The following is an 18,754-nucleotide window of genomic DNA, read 5'->3' on the forward strand; positions in this document are numbered from 1 at the left end:
CAGACAAATCAGTCTGTCTGATGGGGTGGTAATCCTGAATAGGGCTGCACATTAACCTTAAGTCAATGACATCATTGAGGGAAAAAATACACTGTGTTCCAATTTACAAATGTACAGCATAAATAATATTTGAAACTAGAATTGGAACCTGGGCGTACCGTACCTATTGAATGTACCTATTGGCTTGGTTTGTGGTTATATACTTGAACTTTCTAAAATTATTTGTTCCGATAGTAACTTGGGGAGTTGAATGGTTTGACAAATGTGATCCCCTGTACAATTTTTGTACACATTTAGATAATTGAATATGTGAAATCCAGGCTAAAATCTCATAATGTCATTTTGAGATTAGGAGCATGAAAGTTTGATTTCACTCATTGATTTGTTATATTGATTTCAGTCTTTGACCTGACCTAACTCAGTCAATATTAAAGATATCAAGGTTATATTCACAGAATGTTCTTTACATTATGCTGATTTTTTGTAGAAAACAGTGAATCATGAAAAATGATTTTAGCTAAGTTGTTACAGATCTTTCTTCATACTTCATACTACAAAATAATAATGTTTCTGGGTGTCTTGGGGCACAACTTGACATGTTGGTATTTATAATAAGTTTGTAACAACATATGAATAGTTTTTAACAAAATTCAAAACATGAAACTGTTATTTAAAGGGGGCATATCATGAAAATATGACTTTTTCCATGTTTAAGTGTTACAATTGGGTCCCCAGTGCTTGTATCAACCTAGAAAATGTGAATAAGATCAACCCAGTAACTTAGTTTTGCTAAACCATTCTCTGCAAGCATGTAAAAAATAGGTCATTGAAATTTGGCTCCCCTTGTGATGTCAGAAGGGGATAGTACCGCCCCTTAATCTGCACTATCCAACCACGGCACTGCCATTTAGCGCAGAGATCAGCTAATTTGCACTTACTGTGCATTCAGACCGCCACCGGCGAGAGCGTCAAAGTGGCCGGAAGTGATTCATTTTCAATGAGAGCCGGCGGCGAGCTCCGGCGAGCAGCGGCGCGGCGCGTCATGTACAGCGTGAGCGTCGAGGAGAGTTGAAATCAGCTCAACTTTATGGTAATGAGATATGACGCGGTTCGGCGGCAACCAATCGGAAGGCGGAAATGTTCACCGGCAACCAATCGGAAGGCGGAAACCTCCGCCTGAGAGGAGTTCAGAGAATGCATTCGAGCGTCAGAGCGTCCACTACAACTTTTCTTTAGCGTCGTTGTCAGGGCAGCCAGAGCTTTTATTGACGCTCTCGCCGGTGGCGGTCTGAATGCACAGTAAAAGGACACACCCCAAATTGTACATTTTTGCTCACACATACAAAGTGGCAATTTTAACATGCTATAATAAATTATCTATATGGTATTTTGAGATAAAACTTCACATACGTAATCTGGGGACACCAAAGATTTATTTGACATCTTAAAAAGTCTTGGGAAATGTCCTCTTTAAATATAGTTATTGTATACCATCAGAAAAGAAGGTGGTGCCTCCAATGCTGTCAAAAAACGGGACATCAAAGTAAACCAAGTTAATGGAACATGCTAAATGCCAGCGCTTCTTTAGAATGTATGAGATTTTGTAGAAAGCCTTTGTCAAACACTTCCAAATATCCCATCAAGGGTGGTCTGGGATTGAATTAGCCTGTTTTATTCATAGCTGATGGGCACAGCAGAGGCGGACCTTCTGAGGACACAGGATGACCTTGAGTCTTGTGACTGAGTCTCTGTTTAGATTGGCTTCCTAGAGGAGTGGGTTGAATAAAAAAGTTAATAGATGAATAAAGAGAAACAGTCTAAAACTAAATAAAACGCGATTTTGAATACTGGTAGGAGAAGTGGGTTTTAAAGGGGATATATCTCTGACTTTTTCCATGTTTAAATGCTATAATTGGGATGGATTCTATCAACCTAGAAAATGTGAAAAAGATCAACCCAGTAACTTAGTTTTGGTAAACCATTCTCTGCAAGCATGTAAAAAAATAGGTCATTGAAGTTTGGGATGTTTGGGATGTTGGGATCCCCTTGTGATGTCAGAAGGGGATAATACTGCCGCTTAATCCGCACTATCCAATCACGGCACTGACCTTTAATGTAGAGATCAGCTTATTTGCATTTTAAAGGACACACCCAAAAATGGCACATTTTTGCTCACACCTACAAAGTGGCAATTTTAACATGACATAATAAATAATCTATATGGTATTTTGAACTTCATATACATACTCTGGGGACATCAAGGATTTATTAGACATCTTAAAAAAGTCTTATAAAATGTCCCCTTTAATGACACAACACGGGTGTAATATACTCTGACAGTGATGCAACGCTCACTCAAGACTTAATAGAGATTAGGAATGGGATCAAACGCAAAGATTCGTGATTTCTGACTTTCTGTCTTGTCTTTATTTTCTCTAACAGACTGGGAAGAGGAACAGGTGAGCAGTCCAAACATCTTACGTTTGATCTACCAGGGCCGATTCCTACATGGCAATGTGACACTAGGAGGTGAGCGACCCCACATGTTCTTAATATCACAGCATACATTCGTCTCTGTGATTATTTAATAAAACATTCCTCTAAATTGAACAAAGCCAAAAATATAGGTCAGGACTAAAATTATTAATATTACACATTTAGCTGTGTCATGCTTCCATCTGCCAAACAGATAGTCCCTCTCCAAGCATGTTCTCATTTGCTGAGCCAAACCAATTTTGTTACAATCAAACATTTAGATTCCATTTGGAAATTACACGTTCACCTTTAATTTATTTAGAGGACTGAATTAATCAGACTTGATCTTGAATTGTCACGCATTGGCTGTTTGACATTGAAGCTCGGCCTTGTGTTGCGTGTGGAATACAGAATCAGCCACGTCCGTGTGGGCTGTTATGAACACGCAGATATTTAATTTGGCTTTACGGTGGTTTATTTTGTTCAAGGGTGTGGTTCAAGTTCACTCGATTGTCTAGAGGTACGAGGAATTAGTTTTACAGTCTACGCAGAGCTTCCAAGATGTGGAAAGAATCAACTTCCTAAACAAACACATAAATTCCCAGAATGCTTTTGATGGAAGTTCTGCGGAAGACCGGGATACGTGGAGGAAAAAGTAAAGATATGGGAAGAGCAGTCAAGGGATCTGTCATCAGGGAATGAAAACAGGGAGGAGAGGAAATTCTTTAGACATGAACAGGAAACATTTTTTTTATTCGTTTCGCCATTCCTCAAACAGGAATAAAAGATTATGTAGGTTTGTCAGTGGGTTGTGTTTGTGATCTATCTATCTATCTATCTATCTATCTATCTATCTATCTATCTATCTATCTATCTATCTATCTATCTATCTATCTATCTATCTATCCGTCTATCCGTCTATCCGTCTATCCATCTATCTATCTATCTATCTATCTATCTATCTATCTATCTATCTATCTATCTATCTATCTATCTATCTATCTATCCTGGAATAACAGTAACAGATTTTTCATCTGACCCGTGTCATTTCACTTTATTTATTATGACTCAACTTGTATACTTAAATGTTCTCATTTCTTTGTATGAAATATTTGGCTTGATGGCTACATCTGGTGGAAATGTTGTGTCATTATCCCAGTCAGTATCTTATGTTCCTCGCTGTATCTATCTATCGATCTGTCAATTTATCATCCAGCACTTCATAAATCATTTAGCATATTTTGACAGTATTTTATTTGTTATACTGTAGCAGTTTTGATATAGAAGGCATCACACTGTGACACAATAAGTTTCTACTGACAAGTTATTTGTCCATGCTGAATGTGTCAAGCAAACAGATTTGATGTTTATGTGCAGTTATGCTGATTTTTTACCTATAAAATTTCACTATGGGTGCGGAAACCAACACAGAGCTATGAAAATGAAAGTAACAGAGCTTTTATATGCTGTCAGAATAACCACGTCAATATTGGCTAAATTATGTTTAGTCGACACATTTAGTCGAGTAGTTTAGTATGCTAATATCTCCTCCACTCAAATAAATATGCTTTTAGTGTCTCTTCAAATAAATGAGGGTTTCAGTAAATATCTGTGACCTGTGAAAAGTTTCCCAGACTGTTTACTGTAAAAATTCTAAGTATATTTTGGCTGGGTGCATTTCCAAGTATTTTTGAGCAATAAGTAATAAATAGTATTTATAAGTTCATCTTCTAAGTTCAGCTTTAAATCCTGAACTGCTCTTGCCAAAGATGTGATGCTGGAACACAGACTGGATTTGCTTAAAAAGCATCAATTGGTAATACAGCTAGGCTAACACCTGGATCAGTTAAGATGAGCTTAGAGGGCTGTAGGTCAAGGCATCACCAGTAGTCTCTTCAGATGGGACAGACTGAAATCTTACACAGACTTCATCCTCTTGCAAAGTGCTCCACGTGCTTTGATGTCATTAGTCTCTGTGATGTTCGGCTACATTAGTCTTTTCTGTGGCCATTCAACCCAACACTCTTTTCCTTTTTTTCTTACAGCTTTAAAACTGCCTCTCGGAAAAACCACAGTGATGCATTTAGTTGCCAGAGAGACGCTGCCCGAGCCAAATTCCCAAGGTAACCGGTCTGACCTCTTTTCTTCTGTCAGCTCTTAGCTCACTTTTCACACGCTCCCTGCCTCGATGCAGCCATCACTTTGTACAAATATGACTGCTTTATACGTGCGTCATTCTCCGGCCCCGGGAGTATTTCAGTCCCTGAAAGCTTTCGATGTATTGGTTATAGGTAATTATACGGTGATGCAGTCATATTAGGGATGTTAAAATTCTGGAATGAAGGAATTTTCTGAAAAATAAAGAGAATTTATGCATGTATACGTTGGTCGCTTATAATCTTCCTGCAAATCTCTTGTTGAATAATTTTTTATATTGCAGCCGTATAGAGTGTATTCAGTAAAAATTGTAATTAAATGTAAGTCTGAAATTATAATCTCAGTACGAAGTTGTCATTTGCATAGCTGTAAAAGCACCTTTCTCATAATGCGAATAATCCTCTCGGTTGCTATTTTCAGTTCTGTTTGAGTTTCTATTTCCTATTAATCATATTTACATATTGCAAGAGCGCTCGGTGCTTTCTGTTTTATTTGTTACTGTTGAAGATTAAACTTTGTTCCAAAACTTTGCTGTCTGCTGTCTATAAAGGCATAGTTCACCCAAAAATGAACATTTTGTCAACATTTTCTCATCCTCATGTTGTTTTAAACCTGTACGAATATTTTTTTCTGATGAACACAGAAGAAGATATTTTGATAAACAGTGTTGGGGAAAGATATTTTTAATTTTAAAATATTAAGTTCTCCCCCCTTAAAAAAGTAACTAATTGCGCTACTTAGTTACTTTTCATGGAAAGTAATGCTTAAGTTACTTTTAACTTACTTTTTCTTACTTGGCTGAGGCTTGATCTCTTTCAGTCCTTGCAGGTGTTTTTTATGATCTACATTAATATGTTCAGTTTAATTCAGTACATTATTTTATTTTTAAATTGAATTCATTAAAATGAAAAGTAACTTGCATTATTAAAGTAACTCAAATATTAATGTGTACATTTATAAAGTAATGCGTTACTTTACTTGTTACTTCAGAAAAGTAATATTATTACCTAATGTGCATTACTTGTAATGTGTTACCCCAACACTGTTGATAAATGATGGTAAGCACACAGCTGACTGTAGCCATTGACTTTCATAGTAGGAAAAACAAATACGATGGAATTCAATGGGTACCATCAACTTTGTGCTTACCATAATTTATCAAAATATCTTATTCATTTATCAAAATACTTCCATAATATTTGTTTATCCTACTATAGAAGTCAATGGTTACGGCAGCTTTGTGCTTACCATCATTTATCAATCTATCTGCTTTTGTGTTCATCAAAAAAACACTCATACAGGTTTAAAACAACATGAGGATGAGTAAATGATGACAGAATTTTCATTTTTGGGTAAATTATCCCTTTAATCAAAATAAAACCTTATAAATTATTTAAATAATTATCAGAAATAAGGTAAAAAAGCTGTCACTGGGGCAGTTCCCTTTCAAGTAATACACTAAAGGGTACCTAAAGGGTCCATATTAGTACCTCAGAGGTACATACTGGTACCACAAAGGTAAGTTTTTGTACCTAAATATTAGGATTTTTTTTACAGGGTACCATCTCAGCTTTTGTACCTTTCTCTAACAGTGTACATAGACAGCAGTTTATCAAAACACACACGCAAAAGGTTAAATAGTCAATTTATATTCGATATAATTAGCATTTCTGTTGCATTTATTGATAATATTGTAATACATCATTGCCATTGATGTTACTTAGATGATTATCGTAGATAATTTTCTTCACTGAGCTCATCGCATTGCATTATGGGATTGCATCGTCAGCATTATCATAAAATGTAGTATAATAAGTTATGCTGTCTAGATAGGCATTGGGTATCATTTACTAAGCATGCGTACGCATACGGACGTTTTAACTTTCATACTAAAATTTCTTCTAAATGTTTGCACAAACGTAAGAACAACTTAGACCACATGTGCACAATAATCATGAATAAGAAAAAAAGATCCCTATAATAAATATCTGTGTTATATATTTTATATACCCAGGTGATAGTACACTTCCATAGTGTACTTAAAGTGCTTTATTTTCGCACACTAAGTACACCTAGATAATCTTTAGAACATCTTAAAAAGTAATTAAGATGAATTTTTAGTATATTAAGTACAAAATTAGTGTGCGAAAATAAACCACTTTAAATACACTATGGAAGTGTACTACTTTTTTACCTGGGTATGTTTTTCCTTGTTCATAATTATTGCATACATGTGGTCTAAGTTGTTCTTACGTTTTGCATACATTTCAAATACATTTTAGTATGACAATCATGATTTGTAAGTTTAAACGTCTGTACGCACATTTTACGAACAAATTTGTGCGTACGCATTCTTAGTGAATGAGACCCATTGTTTGTCTGTACCTGTTTATTAAGATCATTGTTAAAATAAGCGTCTATATTTCAGGTCAGAGGAACCGTGAAAAGACTGGAGAGAGCAACTGTTGTGTGATCCTGTAAATACGTCCCTCCATCCCCGAATGAGTGCGTTCTGTTATCCTTCGCCCATGCTGCTGAAAGCTCATAAACACAACTACTCACACCTGACTCCCACAAGCACCTGACCAGAAAGGAAAATCACACCTGACGGAGGACAGCACTTGATTCTAGAGCTGCTCATACGAAGCAGCTTCTCCATATTAAAGCCAAAAGATGTCCAAAAAATCCATTGTTGAGAGCAGCAGATAATGAGATGCACACCACCCTCACCCACACATTCTCACCCCTTCTAACACCTTCACACGTGCACATGAGCTCAGATGTAAACATATACACACATAGACAAAAATGTCCTGCCCTTCTCCCAGTTTGCACATGGAGAAGTCCCTTATTTTCCTTTTTTATTATTGCCCATAGTAAATATTAATGATGCAACGTGAAAGCCTTCGATTCTTCACTTCCAGGCTGGGAGGGGGAAGATGTGTGAGGAGAAGATAATTAATTGACACAGGGTCTGATGAACTTATCGCATTGAACGAAACACCAGACGCTCAACGGATGTGATCGAGAGGTGAAACGGCATGCCGTGATCTACGTCTGAAATGATAGCACATGCTCACTGGTGGTTTAACCTCTGTATCCATGCATCCCAGCTACAGTCTAGCAGACTGTCGACATGCTAATCACTAATTTACATGCGTAGTTTATTGATTTTAGTGCTGGAGAGTGCCTGATAAACGTCAATGACAATTCGGTAGAAATGTTTATTATACTTTTCCATATTGAACTAAAATGCGTTTATAAATTGACATGTTATGACAGGGCGACCATTTACTTCTGGCAGGAAATTTGCAGCTCTCCAGGAGTTGGTATTGGTGACCGCTTTGGGAAGTCTAAATAATGCACAGTAACATTTGACTACTGCTTCTTCAATTGACCAGCCAGTGTTGTATCTGCCCTATAGTTAGATCTAAGCTGCTCTCATTCAGCTGGGGTAAAAATTAAACCCAATACTTTTTTGTAAGTGTAATGGTGTAAATTAATGCTTGGGTTTCGAGCCAGAAGATAACTATGGATAAGTTTGGCTCGGTTTCTATTTTCCCTCCCTTGTTAAAGATGAAATTTGTTTGCACAACACAGAAACATGAATTGTTTCGAATAAATCTGTAATTTTTTTTCTCATCCCTTTTTAATATTTTTCCAAATGGGAATTGTATTGGAAGGTTACATATGTGTAGAGTATATTTAATATGAATCTTATAGAGAACATAACTATAGATTGTTGATATATATTGGTGTCTAGTGTATGATAGTCTAAAACAGTTAGTTCATTAGCATTTGGATCAGTAAATTGCTGACAATGTATTGTACTTAACAGCAACAAACCCTCTAATGGCTGAAGAATTACTGTACTGTGTTTTATTTTTTTAATGTTCATAATTTGATATCTTTTTTCTTGCCCTATTTCTTTTATTTTATTTTTTGTGGTATTTGCTTTATGCTTTTTAACATCGCACTAGGTATGAAAAATATTGGTCCTTATCAGGGTTCAAATCTGTACAGAGCTGAAGTTTTTAAAAGATAATTGTAAATAAAACTAATGCTTCTCATTCTCTAAACTACAAATGGAAATACATCTATACACTGAATAAAAGCATTCAAAATCTTGAAGTGAAATATTTCTTGATTCATGTTTTCACGGTTTTCACATACAGTAGCTGTGTGTAATAAAATACAAACCATTTATATGAAAAAAAAACACATTGCATATATGGATAATTAAAAGTTATTTTATAGTCACATATTTACTCATATAAAGAATATTAATAATATTAATTAAGGTCGACCTTTTTCTTCTTTTATGATACACATAAACACTGCAGTTCTGTTCATTTTGTAAGACTTTTGCGCCATCTAGTGGCACAAAAAAGAATTACACCATTTGATAATTATGTCGTTTAAATGATGGGAAACTTCATTACGTATTAACAAACAAAGAAAAGAAAAAGAAAATATACAACGTATATTTAACAACAATAAATGTATTTATAAATTTAACTTTCGTTTAGATCTGTATCACTCAATTTCGGACAATTAAAGGCTAAAATAGTTGTTGTTTTTTCAATCAATTAATCGACACATAATGTTATGCTAACGGTTCCTTAACACAGCATAAAGTGGTTCAGTTCTTCATACAGCTTCTGTTGCTTAAACTGTTTATTAAATACAAACGTATTTGGGAGGTTGAGATTCATCATTTAATGCAACATAAGCTTATTCAACTTGAGATATTTTGTTTTTATTTTGTTTTCGAGTGAATTAAAAATAACTTAAAATAAGAAAGCTATTTCAACATCCTAAGTTCACATGTACATTTTGCGAACCAGCAGGTTTCCTTCCACAATGGCTTCAACTTGCACCACGTTACGCATTATCAACATCTTCATTTAAGTCACTCCTACTAATACGACACAAGTATTGTACTTTTCCCACCACATTCATTAATAGGTCTCCCAAATAGAATAAAGAAAAAGTTTGCTCAATGTCCTCTTTGGTTTATTTTCAAAAACTATAAAGAGATAGATCAGCGGCCTTTTCACATAGATAATTCTGAGGAAATAGCGCCCTCTTGTGGTTAATTGAAAGAACTACCGTAAGTGCGTGTGCAATGTTTAGTCTGGCGTACTGTTATTCTTTTCATGTGAACGTAAAAAAAGAAACTACTGTACAAGTAGCTATTTTTCAACAATGATGGTAAAAAAAACTCAGTTTTGGGGAAGAGGATACTTGGATACAAATGAATGTAAGTGTGTAAGTAGGCCCGTATGCCGGACGCTTCAAGGAGGTAAGAAAGTTTGTAAACATGTCATCCTCACGATTTATTTTAAAAACTGTGGTCATTTGTCTAAGCTGGGAAATCTGTTTTCCTCATACAACAAAGACCCAATACAATGTCCATATTTATGCTGCCTGATCAAACTTGAATAACATAATTTTAAGTTGTATCTAAATGATTCTTCCTTTGCAGAAAATAAAATTTTTTTAGAAAACCTTGCAAATCACCAGTTTTACAGTTGTCTAAAATAAGTTAAGAAAAGCCGGAAGTGGAGGAGCAGACTTTAGGCTTATTCAAATTCACAGGGCGCAGCAAGAACTGACTGGCGGTTGGCGTCATAGTATCGCGAGAGCGATTCGAGAAATCATACGGATGAGTTTGCTATCAAATCGTCTCGCGGAACTTTGACGTCATCTGCTTGTCAGTTCTTGCGGCGCCGCATGAGATCGAATAAACATTTAAGCGTACAGGTGAATTAGGGGAAATGGCGCGCCTTCTGGTGATTAATTGAAGGAACTACAGCATGTCAATTTTTAGTCCGGCGTGCTGTAATTTTTTTATGGGAACACAAAAATAATCTTCTGTATAATCACATCTTTTCCATATAATGTTTTGATACAATGATTTTATTTACACAGACACACACGTAAAATAAATAGATGATTCTGTCGTTTACTTTTGGCAGAAAACACAATGTCAGACTTTATCAAATAGGTGAATCAGAGGAAAGGGCGCCATCTGGTGGTTACTTACAGGAACTAATGCTTAACTTTTTTTTATTGAATAATTGACAGCAATAAAAATATTACAGCAGTGTATCCAAATATAAATTGTATGAAAATGAACAAAAATAACACAAAATTAAATAATTTAAAATGAAAATAAAGACATTGTTGCTAGGGGGGAAACAAAATATTATATAAAAAATATGAAAATAATTACATGCCTTTAGAACCTGAGAGGCTTTCTGTTTTTTTGAGGGTAATATTAGATCAACATAGTGTACAATTTCTTCTTTAAATACTTTAAAGCATGGTTTTCGCCCAGAGAATTTACATTTATGTATATAGTATTTCGCCATTAAGATATTGAAATGAATCATGTATGTGTGAATTTGTTTGTCCTTCTGATTGAACTAACGCTTAACTCACATAATAGCATTCATACAATGTGACATGTGTCTCTCTGTTAAGTAGAATGCTGGCAGAAAAATCAAATAAACATCTTAACTTTTAACAGTAACACATAACTTAGATAATAATAAAAACAAACATATAAATAAATAGATTAATAATAATGCACGGTGGAACAAAAATGAAGTAAACCTAAACATTATTTTTTAAATACATTTTTAAATTTGTATCTTTCAAAAATCATTATCTGTGGTTGCATGTTATTTAGAAGAAATACTTTTTGTTGATCAGTTCCATATACAATATTTTCATAACATTTTTCAAGTGTTAAATCTGTCCACATCCAGTATTGTAATCTGCTCTCTTTATTATCACCTGTGCATTTTAAAACAACGGTTACATGACAACATTCCTATTTTTAGGCATTATGAATGCCCTTAAATATTTAAATACATAATCATTACCTAAATGAAAAATAAATAAGACCTTTACAGAAAAATAATGTCAATTAGGAAAAAGTCACCCCATCGAACCTTGAATTCATTCTGTTCCTTTGCACAAACCATTTAAGAAAAAACTGTCTGATTTCCTTGATTCTGATGCAGTATATGAAGGGATTTACTAAAGGTGGAAGGAGGCTATAAATCATAACAAGGGCGATTTTCTGACTGCTGTTTAACGGAGTGTTCGGTATGTAAGGCATGGTGTAAACAGCAAACCGTGGCACATAATAGATGACAATGATAGTCATTTGTGTTGTACAGGTGGAAAGTGCCTTCAGCCGGCCCTGTGCATTTGCTATTCTGAGCACAGACACTAGAATATTTGCATAGGAAAAGATAATGAAAGAGAACGGTGCTAGGAGAACAAACGTTGCTATACCATACGATATAAGACTTTGCTGTCTGATGTCAGCACAGGCTAGCTGATTCATAGACACAGAGTCACAGAAACAATGAAGGATCAAATTTGGCCCACAAAAAGGCATTTGCACCGTCATCATTGAGGAAATGGTCGGGGCGATAAAACCGGTGGCCCAGGAAAGACCTATAAAAATTTTCATAGTACGGTTAGTCATTAATACAGGGTATCTCAGTGGATAACAGATTGCCAAATACCGATCTAAGGCCATGACCATCATAATAAGAGAGTTTAAGGTACCAAAGTAATGAATCAGCTGTCTTTGTAACAAGCAAACGTAGAAAGCTAGATATCCATCATTAAACCAATAGCGAGAAATCACTTTTGGCAGGGCAACAGTGCAAAAACCAATATCAGACAAGGACAAACTCAACATGATAAGGTACATTGGTTTATGGAGGCTGCGTTCGATGATAAAAAGGACCACGATGAGAGAGTTGCCGGTAAGTATGGCCAAGTAGATGCAGAGTAAAACCGCAGCCATCAGGTTGTAATATTTGGGTGGGAGTCCAGGGAAGCCCACGATGAAAAACTCTGTCACAACAGAACTTGTAGTTTGGTTGTTCTGTAACATACTTACAACATATAGCAAACATTTACAAGTGTTACATTAAAATAAAGATTACATTGATTATATTAAACAATCACACTGAAGTACACTCTGAAGAAACATAATAAAACAATTAGCAAATTTAAATATGTTATGTACATATGAATATTGTTGTTTATAATGTTTGTTTGTATTTAAAAATTTTCTCAATCGATAGATTACCTTGGTTATGTCACTATCAGTGATCTAACTTCACCTCCCTCACTAATCAATGCTTATGATGTGTTTGTACTGTCATTGTTTTATAGTACAGAATCAGTGCTATCTAGGGTACTGTCATCCACGTCATGCTGCATTACAATTCATTTTAACACTTCATCATTTGGTATTATAAACTACAGTAGGTTGACCTTTGGGGCTTAATGGTTGAGGTGCATTTTGTGCATTTGTGTAAACATCAAATACATTATTAACAAATAAAGGTGCTTTACAATGCCAGAGAATAACTTTTTTTGTCTAAATGGTTTAATAAGGAAGATCTGAAAAACCTTTCTGTTTCACAAAGACATTTAAAAGGGCAACTGATATAACGAAATGCCTTAAAATTACCATTGTTTTCACAGGTGGAAAAAGTATTCAATACTCAATTAGAAGTATAGATACTAGGTTTTTAAAAAGACTTCTGTAGAAGTTGAAGTATCAATTCAAGCTTTTTATACAAGACAAAGTGTAAAAGTACTGGTTTCAAAACTACTGTAAAAGTAATGTAAGGAAAAAATGCCATTAAAGACAAAAGCTTAGGCTGTGCCACAGCTAGGGATCTATTGTGCACTACCCCACCTCCTTAAAAATATTTTTCTAAAGACCATAATGACTATAATGGTATATTAATTTAAAATGTTAAAAGTCGATCCGATCGATTGGCCGATGATGCTTGCTATGCTTCTCAATGAATTACGGTGAAATGCCGCTATATCCAAACGCCAGAGGGCGCGCTCGTGCAGAAACTCAATATGCGCTGCAGACGAAGAACCAGACACGCACAGCTCAAGGAAATGGCTTAAGGATATATTTATATTACTGTTCTTCAAACCTTTTCAGGTATTTTTATGATCATAAAGAATATGTATAACAATTATGTTTGACGAATATTGCTTTTTCAAATGCATGTTTTAAACTACTCAAACCAACAGTAATTTCAGGGAGTGATGGGAGAAACGTAGCTTTTCGAAGCTTCGAATCAATTGAATCAATTGCTTCGCAAATTGATTCAGTTTTGAAGCGTTCGAAACACCATACACGCTGGCGACACCTGCTGGTCAAAATAGTGTAAAAGCAGCAAGATCTTTCCAAACATTTGACACTTCTTACAAAATAATAGCAAGATAAAAATAGGTTTTTAAGAAAAATAACTATTTATTTAATTAAGACATAATTAAAAGTGTATTCTGTGTTTTTAGTTTAATTTATTACAAACAAATCATTAAAATGAACATTTTGTCCTTAAATCTGTCTATAAATAAAAAGTAGACAAAATAGTAGTGTTATTAGTCATAAGTATGAATGTTTTATGAACTTTTATAATAAAACTGACCCGAGTTCACCTACACTGGTCATTTGTGATCAACTCCCCCAATGGTGAATTGTCAGATTTTCGAAACGTTTCGAAACAGTTATGAAGTAATGAAGCCTCGTTTGCTAAAATCACGTGACTTTGGCCAGTTTGAAACAAGCTCCTAACCAATGATTCGAAACGAAAGATTCGTAAATGTTTCAAAACCTCATGAAGCGTTCTTTGAAAATCGCCCATCACTAATTTCAGATCGATAAGGACTTACTGATCAAAAACCGCAGTACATGAAATAGCTGTGAATAATATCGGCTGGCGATTCAGAAAAGTTATCGGGGCACCACTAGTTAAAGCGATAGTTCACCCAAATATGAAAATTCTGTCATAATTTACTCACTCTCATGTTTGTACAAACCCGTATAAATATATTTGTTCTGATAAACACAATTGAAGAGACTTTTAGAAATGTTCGTGGACCCCATTCACTGCATTAGTAGGAAAAAAGAATACGAAATATGAAAGTGAATGGGGTGCATGAACGGTTTGAGGACGCTGATTGGCTAAACACATAATATGTGATGATTTTTTTAATCAGCAATTGGCTAAACTTCTGCAAAGACTTGCCTCCTGTGGGCCCCACAGCTGAACTTGAGATGAGCAGACAGGGGACATACAGGGAAAGCGTATATTTTCCAGAGACGATTTTCTATGTCACATCATATCAATATCAATTTATATAATTTACAAAATAATGATTTATAAATAATACGTTTTATTATTGTGTGTGTGGCCCAGGGAGGACAGCGCCCTCTATTGACCACTGCTGGCCGGGGGTGTATTCCAAAAAGCTGGTTATGTGACACAGGTATGTTTAAAATTGAAAATGTATTCCCTGTGTGTGCGCATTAAAGGGATAGTTCACCCAAAATTAAAAAATTCTGTCATCATTTACTCACCCTCATGTTGTTAGAAACCTGTATACATTTCTTTGTTCTGATGAGCACAAAGGAAGATATTTTGAGAAAAGTCTGTAACAAAACCGTTCATGGACCCCATTTACTTCCATAGTATTCTTTTTTCCTACTATGGAAGTTAATGGGTTCCACGAACGTTTTGGTTTTTCACTAACAGAATTTTTGGGTGAACTCTCAGTTACCAGTAGGAGGTTGATTGACAGGTGTTTTATAGTTATGTATATTCTATTGCATTTCTGTCAAGAGATCCTTCTAAAAGTTACACATTGAACTTTATAAATAATAATTTTATCATTTGAACTTTCTTATTGTAAAATGTTTTGTTTAAATAGTGTGTTTGTGCTACATTTCTATTTTATTGTGACTAAAGAGTTCAAAAGCAACAAAATCAGTGTTAAAGCCTAAAGCAAAATCTTACAAAAGATCACATGTTTTATAAATGCTAGAGGAACAAGGAGGACAAATCTCGCATTCAGGGTGACTAACTATCTTTGTTTGGTCCTCCACACACACACATACATACATACATACAAAAAAACACACAGACATGTGTTGTCCTGTAATACTGTACAGGCCTTTTGTTGTTTAAAAGTACAGTGTTACATACAAAGAAAATACATTTCAATATAATATTGAATTTTTATGTACAAGAACTGTCATAAATTCGCACTTATAAGAGTTGCTTTCATTTTAAAAATTGTTTATGCTGAGCTGCATGCTAAATATTATGGCACTTTAACTGAAATCATTAAACATTTGTCTTTGTATTTCTAACAGAAAACACCACAGAACACAGAACAGTCTTCAATTCTAGTCAATCTAAGCATTTTTTAAACGACAGACCTTTGTTTTTTACATAGCAATGACATTAATCCTGGCTGTCTCTTGAATCACCCTTTGCTTGTTTAACCACCTAAAAACAATTTTTCTGATCTCATGTGTACGTAAACAGTAAATAAATGGGTTTATCAGAGGTGGGATGAGGCTGTAGAGCAATATGAGAAGTATTCGAAAATCTGTGCTGATCTGAAACTGCGATATGCTGGCTCCATACACAACACATCGAGGCACATAAAACAGAGCGATGATGCACAACTGCGTGCTGCAGGTGGCAAAGGTTTTCCAGCGACTCTGAGCGTTTGCCAGCTTCATCACAGATACAATGATGTGACAATATGAATAAATGATAAACGCTAGAGGAACAAGGAGGACAAAAAGAGCCACACCTACGGCGACCACCTTCTGCTGACTGTTTTCAGCACAGGCCAAATTGGTAATAGAAATGTGGTCACAGTAGCAATGAATTATAAGTTTTGGACCACAGTAAGGAAGCTGCTGGGTGTGCAGCGTGGCTATAGTAGGGGCGATGAAAGCGGATATCCAGGCCGTGATGTTGAAGATGTACATTAATCGGTGTGTCATAATGGTCTGGTATCGTAGAGAATAACAAATAGCCACATAGCGATCGAGGGCCATAATCATCAATATCAAAGAGTTTAATGTCCCAAAATAGTGAATGAGCTGCATTTGAAAGAAGCAAGCATGAAAAGGAGACGCTCCAGCATTGAACCAGTACTTTGCTATGATCTTAGGTAAAGCAACAGTGGAGAAACACATATCAGACAGCGCCAGGCTGGCGAGGATAATATACATGGGCTTTCTGAGGCTTTCTGATGTGACAAACAGCACTAGAAAGAAAGTGTTTCCAGCCACTGTGAAGATGTAGACGAGGAAAAAAACTGTAGAAACAAGGCCATAGTAGTCTGAATGTAGTCCAGGGAAACCCACGATGATGAACTCGGAGATTGTTGTCCAGTTCTTCAATAACATTTTGGAAAAGCCTGCATGGAGAGATCATAAGACAAAAATGATATTAACAAATAAAAGAGCAATATTTTAGCAACACTGACTTTACAGTAAGCTTCTATTCATTAGTTAATACAGTAGACGAACATGAACTAATAATGATTTATTTACAGCATTTAAAATCTTTGTTAACATTTAATACCAACATAATTGTAGTTTATGTTATCAAATGAAAGGTTATTGTAAAGTGTTTCAAATATTTCTGGCTAATTTGCTAAAATTTAATTGTTTAATCTAATTAATGAACAAACTCCATCGCACACCTGTAGTGAATAGGTGCGTAGGAAAAAAGACCAACAATTAGGTCGTATCAAACAGGACAAACATTGTTTAATCTAATAAAATATATACTAAATAGGCAATCAAATCAAAATAATAAACACAGAGATGTGTGGAAATAGAGTCTGCACCTGAGATGGATACAGTATGTTGACCCTGTGCTCTAAGTGATGACAAATACAATATTGTCTATCATATGGGCTGTTATATAGTGCTTGGTGCTATGTACTTCATGGCATACACAACTTTTTCCATGATGATGATTATGATGATGATGATGATGATGATAGGGTCAGGGTGGCTTTAGGGATTAAATGTCATTCATAACCTGAAGTTTAGTTACCTAATTCTTATAGTATGACAGTTTCATAGCTTTATTGTGACGATTCCAGTATCTAGCAATCTAATACAACAGTGGGTTTCTGTAGCTTTTGTGTTAGCAGTGCAAAGGTCATGGTTTGATTCTCAGGGAACACACATATTAATGAACTGGATAGATTGAATGTAAGTCACTTTGGATAAAACTCTAATACATAAATGTAAATGTCCCACATATAACGGCACACATTTAAGGCTTAAGCTATACGGTAAGTGATGCTTTCGGAGGAAGACTCATTTTAAAGTGCACTACAGATGCTGATATACAGTGACTTCAAAAACTGTTGCTCCTCTTTTAGGCCATTTGGTGGATGACTTTGATGTGTCACCTCATCCACTTCTTTAAAATAAATGCCATTGTTTGATATTTTGTCATAAAGTGCAAATCATTTTTGAGTGTGGCCCTGTTTGTCCACAAACTATTAACAAGCTGAAGACAATCTGATCCAGCTTTTACCCAGCACAGACTGTGTGTTAGATTAATAAGTTACAGGTTAACATATTTAAATTTTACTGGTTGCAAAACAATGGTAAACTTTAGTATACTATACCAAATCACATGCCTGATAATGTTAGTGGAAACAGTATAGTTTAATATAAATACATTATCATTTACTAAGCTATATTTTCTTATTCATAACAGCTTGATTGACATGAGGATGGCTTTCATCAGTTTACACGTAACCAAGCAGTACAAACACTTTCAAAGTTGTTTGTCTGAAAAGTGTCAACATCTTTGTTACATGTCCTTAATTTGTTCACTGGAGACAACAGACAGATATTCCCATTGGAATGCTAATAGGATACCAAACATGGGAAGGTTGCCACAGACGAATTCAGTGACAATGCCAATTAATGCTGACACCCATAAACACACTGAAAAACTCTTGAGATTTGATGTCACACCATGTATCACATTAACATTAATTCTTGTTATTACAAACTTTAAGTGTTATGTATTATTTATTTAATACTTATCTATTGGGTTAATATTATATACAGAATGTCATATTTTATTTTTCAATGTTTTAAGATACTTACATTTTATTAATCTTAATCTAAAACAGTAGTTAATCTTATATAGAGTCTCAGTGGTGCCAAAGTCCTAATAGACTATAAATAATTGATTAATAGGTTTTGCCATTAATGGCTCTG

The 18,754-nt window shown here is 35.1% G+C and overlaps 3 protein-coding genes across 3 annotated transcripts in view; 1 reads left to right on the top strand and 2 right to left on the bottom strand.

The window, feature by feature from the left end:
* Positions 1 to 8,763, top strand: part of ubl3a (ubiquitin-like 3a) — a 29,588-nt gene extending 20,825 nt beyond the window's left edge. Inside the window, exons 3-5 of the mRNA XM_065260555.2 lie at positions 2,443 to 2,529; positions 4,521 to 4,598; positions 7,061 to 8,763. Coding sequence (XP_065116627.1) covers positions 2,443 to 2,529; positions 4,521 to 4,598; positions 7,061 to 7,113 — 218 coding nt within the window. The 3' untranslated portion in view covers positions 7,114 to 8,763. The remainder of the gene's footprint in view (positions 1 to 2,442; positions 2,530 to 4,520; positions 4,599 to 7,060) is intronic.
* A 2,806-nt stretch (positions 8,764 to 11,569) lies between these two features.
* On the bottom strand, positions 11,570 to 12,556 carry or30bu1 (odorant receptor, family 30, subfamily BU, member 1). The gene has a single exon (XM_065265362.1). It carries the CDS (start codon positions 12,554 to 12,556, stop codon positions 11,570 to 11,572), a length of 987 nt encoding a protein of 328 aa, XP_065121434.1.
* Positions 12,557 to 15,864: 3,308 nt separating this feature from the next.
* LOC135738754 (olfactory receptor 1E16-like) lies at positions 15,865 to 17,033 on the bottom strand. Its single transcript, XM_065256852.1, has one exon. The coding sequence runs from the start codon at positions 16,904 to 16,906 to the stop codon at positions 15,929 to 15,931; it is 978 nt and encodes a 325-aa protein (XP_065112924.1). The 5' UTR covers positions 16,907 to 17,033; the 3' UTR covers positions 15,865 to 15,928.
* Positions 17,034 to 18,754: the final 1,721 nt, after the last annotated feature.

This window comes from Paramisgurnus dabryanus, chromosome 10 (assembly GCF_030506205.2).
Source record: "Paramisgurnus dabryanus chromosome 10, PD_genome_1.1, whole genome shotgun sequence".
NCBI lineage: Eukaryota > Metazoa > Chordata > Actinopteri > Cypriniformes > Cobitidae > Paramisgurnus > Paramisgurnus dabryanus.

Coding starts and splice junctions, on each gene's coding strand:
- or30bu1 (XM_065265362.1), bottom strand. CDS start 12,556: ATGTTACAGAACAACCAAACTACAAGTTCTGTTGTGACAGAGTTTTTC.
- LOC135738754 (XM_065256852.1), bottom strand. CDS start 16,906: ATGTTATTGAAGAACTGGACAACAATCTCCGAGTTCATCATCGTGGGT.